At 41.6% G+C, this 4,640-nt stretch overlaps 2 protein-coding genes across 2 annotated transcripts in view; one reads left to right on the forward strand and one right to left on the reverse strand.

Annotated features, from left to right (window-relative positions):
* LOC118414820 (hematopoietically-expressed homeobox protein hhex-like) overlaps window positions 1-919 on the reverse strand; it is a 7,514-nt gene extending 6,595 nt beyond the window's left edge. The window contains exon 1 of the mRNA XM_035819081.1: window positions 444-919. Coding sequence (XP_035674974.1) covers window positions 444-822 — 379 coding nt within the window. The 5' untranslated portion in view covers window positions 823-919. The remainder of the gene's footprint in view (window positions 1-443) is intronic.
* Window positions 1-4,640, forward strand: part of LOC118414804 — a 1,072,569-nt gene that overhangs the window by 479,278 nt on the left and 588,651 nt on the right. The gene's annotated exons all lie outside the window — the stretch shown is intronic.

Genomic DNA, 4,640 nt, shown 5'->3' on the forward strand with positions numbered 1-4,640 from the left:
AGTAAGGGGGACTGGGAAAGAGTGTGCTCTACAAGTTATCTAGCAAAGACGGGAGAAATCTTAGCAGGAAGCCTACAGAAAGCAGATGTAGTGTTATCGGAGTTGACAGGTTTCATGCGACAGGATATCGTGATGGAGGAACGAAAACCCCCAAATCCAAACCAACAACACTTCCTGCTATAGAACATGTGGGAACTTTCGAACGAAAACAACAAAAATGCCTATATTGAGGACTGGTTTTAAGAAATTGCTTTACATTAGGATATTGTAGATTATAAACGTGCTTTTCAATATTGGCATCGTTATGTTTAGTGACCTACGTTTCCTATTCCTATACAATGTACGACGTTTTAATGACAAGTCGAGCGCTTTAACTATAGAAAGCTTTAACTATAGAAAATGCATAAAGGAAAGGATATATTGTAATATTGTAGGTAACATACCTTTTAGAACACCGTGTCTGTCTAGGAGACTGTGAGGGTAGTCAGCGTGTCGTGGGAAGGGGTACAGCGGGGAAGCGAAGCCGGCGTGACCGTAGGGCGTCAGGTGCTGGGCGGCGGTGAAGCCGGACTGTAGCGCCGAGTGCAGCGCATGGTGATCGTAGAACGGAGTCCGAGCGTAGGCCGACAACGGAGAGATGGCGGTCGGTGTCACAGGGGTAGGGTGGACGGGGGTGACGGTGGTTGTTGCCGCTCGAGTGCCGAGTATGTCATCGATGAAGAACGGAGTCGGGTGATGCTGGATCGGCGCCGTTGGGTACATCGCAGGCACGCTGATCGGCCCCGGGGCGGAGTGATGAGTGGTCCCGTACTGGAGACTCATCTTCCTCGGTACGTAACGTTCGGGCTCGTACTGCAAGTAATAAACAACGAGAGACGATCTTGACTGTACGAAGTCGTAGAGAACACTGACCTCACGTCCCAATAAGTACACGACTCAACCCCTTCGGAGGCGGGGCCAATCAATATCAATTAATTTCACTCGAGAACAATAGCCACTAATCACTTTACTCTCAACAAGCCCTCTGATTGGTCAAGAGGTGATTGGCGAGTTGTGCAAACATGCTCACTCACGGTAACTCCGCCCATTTTTTGTGCATGGGGGGCACCCCGTGTGTTTCGACGCCTGGCTCCAAAACAATGGGACAATTCGCACATGCATTATTATACATTATTCTAGTCGTCTGGTGGCCATTTGGGTAACGGCAACACTACTTAGTACACCAGACATACGATATGCATATACATAACGTAAGTAGGCTATGGTTAATGCATACTAGCTTGCATACACCTATACAACCCTTTTTAGAAAGTAGTAAGTTTACGTGAAGTGATATTAAGCACACAATCTCTGAAGAAAAATCAGACGTAAAACTCCTGTAAAAATAGGCTGATTGTGTTGACCAACTCTATTTCTTTTGTTCACCAATTATGTGTGCTCTGGCGTTTAAATGACCGGCGTTTTGTGGCGATTGTGGGCTATTGAGGTCTAGAATTAGGTACGAAATCGCCCCACATACGCCGATCGCCAAATACGAATGATTTGGCCATTATTTACTGGTGGCGCCAACTAGAGAGGTCTGACAAGGACTCATATTTACAAAGTCTCCGCTAGTATAGTACGTGCTAGACATTTAAGAACGGTCGTTCTCTTTAAGCGACTTTCTGAAAAGTCGTAGAATTTTCATACTCCCTTTTTCAATAAAGAAATAGGCAAACTATATATATATTGTTTGGCCGGAATAGGTATTTACAAAGCGCCCGCTAATATAGTACGTACAAGCCTTTTACGAACGGGGTGTGCTTTCTTAAATAACTTTATCGAAATTCTGATTATTTTTGGAGCTCCATATTTCAGTCAGAAATATTAGCATATTGTATCTGTTGGCTTTTGATAAAACAAACTACTGATATTAACGATATGATTTTTTCAACTTTCTGATCCATAAAATGAGCTTTAAATTCCGAAAACTTGGTCGGTAAAAGGGGAAAACAAAACTAGGTGGCTGTAATTTTCTAATAGAACACTTTGTCATACGTAACATACCTCAGATTTATAATCAAATATAGTTCCAAAAGGACTAAAAATCAGAAATTGTAAGCGTAAAGCAAAAAAAATGCTCCTTTTGCTTATTTGACTTGCGACCACCCAGGGATTGGTTGGTAAAATTGTGACAAATTATGACATGTTTTTTAATGTTTGTTGACATGCCTTACGGAAGCGCATATGGGAAACATGGCGTTTCGTCAAGATAAAATACCCATTAGAACCGGGACGTGTGACACATTGTTTACTAGCCATATTTTCTTGCTTACTTTTCATCTTTTTTTTTTAAATTTGCTTTGCTAATGGGGAGCATTTTATACTAAGAAATATTTCAAATAGAAAAAACTTCACATCTATGCATATTTGTTCTTTAAGAAAGCATTTTGTACTAAAATATTTAAAAAAAGACTCCACATCTAGGCGTATTTAATTCTTTAAATGGACAATTTTCTTCGCTTGAAAGGTAAAGAAAGATTGGAGGTAGTTTTTGCGTGTCGAGCAAAAAACTTTCTTAGTTCGAGATTTTAAAAAAGAAGTGCATCTTGTCTGAGTATTTTCCATCCACAACTGTAAGTTTTTGTTATAGAATTCTTTATGCTGAGCATATAATCTAACATAAGGCTATTGAAACAATATTACGACTCGATCGCAAGCGTCTCATGTAGTCTTGCGATTTTCATGTCGTAGGTCTTTCAAACAGGTTTTCACAGAACTAACCGCCGACAAGGACCTAAGACAGCACTTTTCCGTAAAAAGAAGTTGAATTCTGCACGGAAAACTAGTTTGCGAGACTATACAAACACTGAATTCGCTCAGGTTGCGATCGCTCGTACGATGGTCGTGCGACGAGCCAAAGTTTACCGTTTAATAGTTTTAACGAAAGTAAACGTTTCGGTAGTGTTATATTGTTGTGTGCGTTGTGTTGTGTTGCGATGTGTTGTGTTGTGTTGTGTTATGTTGTGTTGTGTTTTGTTGTGTTGTAGTGTCCAGGACACGAGAACAAGGCTATCAACACACGACTATCCCAAGACTGAAGACGCTCAGCTTGCGATCATTCGTACGAAGGTCGTGCGACGAACCCTTACCGTTTAATACTTTAACGAAAGAAACGTTCTGGTAGTGTTATATTGTTGCGCTGTGTTATGAAGTCCAGGACACGAGAACAAGGCTATCAAATGTCCTTATTTGACACGGTTTATGCCGGTACAAGAATGCCCGACACATCCGATCCCACCCCTCGGTCACGCATCCACCCACCGCCGCCAATCAATTCTTTCCACTCCGTAAGGTCTCTAATTGCTCCCTCACTGTGTAGACCATTTGCACCTTTTATATAGAGAGACCTTATTAACAGTAGCGCTAGCTAGCTGTTCAACAGTTCGCCAATCGCTGAACACCAGTTGTTCCTACTTCACATGATCGGTTAGAGTGAATGACCACTTCCCTTTTAACAACAACTTCACACAAGAACAAGAAAAGAGCAACTGTTTCTCTATGGCTTTCCAGTGTCAGAGAAACTGGAACAACAAATATTCTACCCATGACAACGCGGGAAAACAAAATAGAAGTACCCCAAAACACTAAAACACACGAAAATTTCTTCTCTACAAGCAGAGCTTAGGCCCGTATTGTTTTGGAATTCTTTTTTTTTTCTGTTTTTATTTGGCTTTCTATTTCATCAGTGTTTTTTTTTGTCAGCCAGTTAAACCTAAGAACTTCCCAATATATGGTAGTCGCTTATGGCGAAGGACTAAAAGGAAAACCTGACATAATACGAAGCCCGATAAAAGCGCCTAAATTCAAAAGACGCCCCAACGGCGCATTACATCTGCTTGGAGGGTAGAAGTACAATTTCAAAAACACGGATTCGAAATGCATTAATCCGACCAAATCCTTACTTCTTGTAGTATTACAAAAATCTGATGACTCTAAATTGATGGTACACCCCCTCCCCTAGCCATCGTCAAATCCTTACGCGTGTTGTTCAAATAAAACACACAGACACACACCTACAAACAAGAGACAATGAGACTAATACAACGAATTAGCGGAAGACGATGGTCGAACAATGGTGACAACTCGCCGTAATTACTCCGAGTGGAGTTTTTCTGAGTCAATTAATGAATAATAAGGTCCCATCAGAGTGGTCTACACCCTGCTGGGTGACGCCATTGTTTAGGAGTTAGAGGGAGAAGGCTTTCAGATCGGTGTCTCTGTTTGGATTTCGCGTACACCTGCTAAGAATACCAATCTGGAGAAATTAGCACCTTGATTTGGGGGGATATTTTGTTTCGCCTGGGAGGGTCTATCGGTCTTTAGTTACGTCCCAGGCGCTAACTGATAGGGTGGTCGTCTCGAAAATGATTTATTAGAACTGGAGAATACAAGCAATTTACATTCTGCTTGTTAAAATCACTTGTACCCCCTTTCGACTAGGACGGCGCTCTCGCCGCGCTCTCTCTAGCTGTGACCTAATAATTGACATATCGCTCAAAGAATCGTATAGAAAATTTTTATTTTTAACGATTTGTGGGTTTTGTTGTCTTTTAAGTCACGCTTTTACATTTTGTACGATATACCCATGTACATGTAGC

Source organism: Branchiostoma floridae, chromosome 4 (genome assembly GCF_000003815.2).
Source record: "Branchiostoma floridae strain S238N-H82 chromosome 4, Bfl_VNyyK, whole genome shotgun sequence".
Classification (NCBI taxonomy): Eukaryota; Metazoa; Chordata; class Leptocardii; order Amphioxiformes; family Branchiostomatidae; genus Branchiostoma; species Branchiostoma floridae.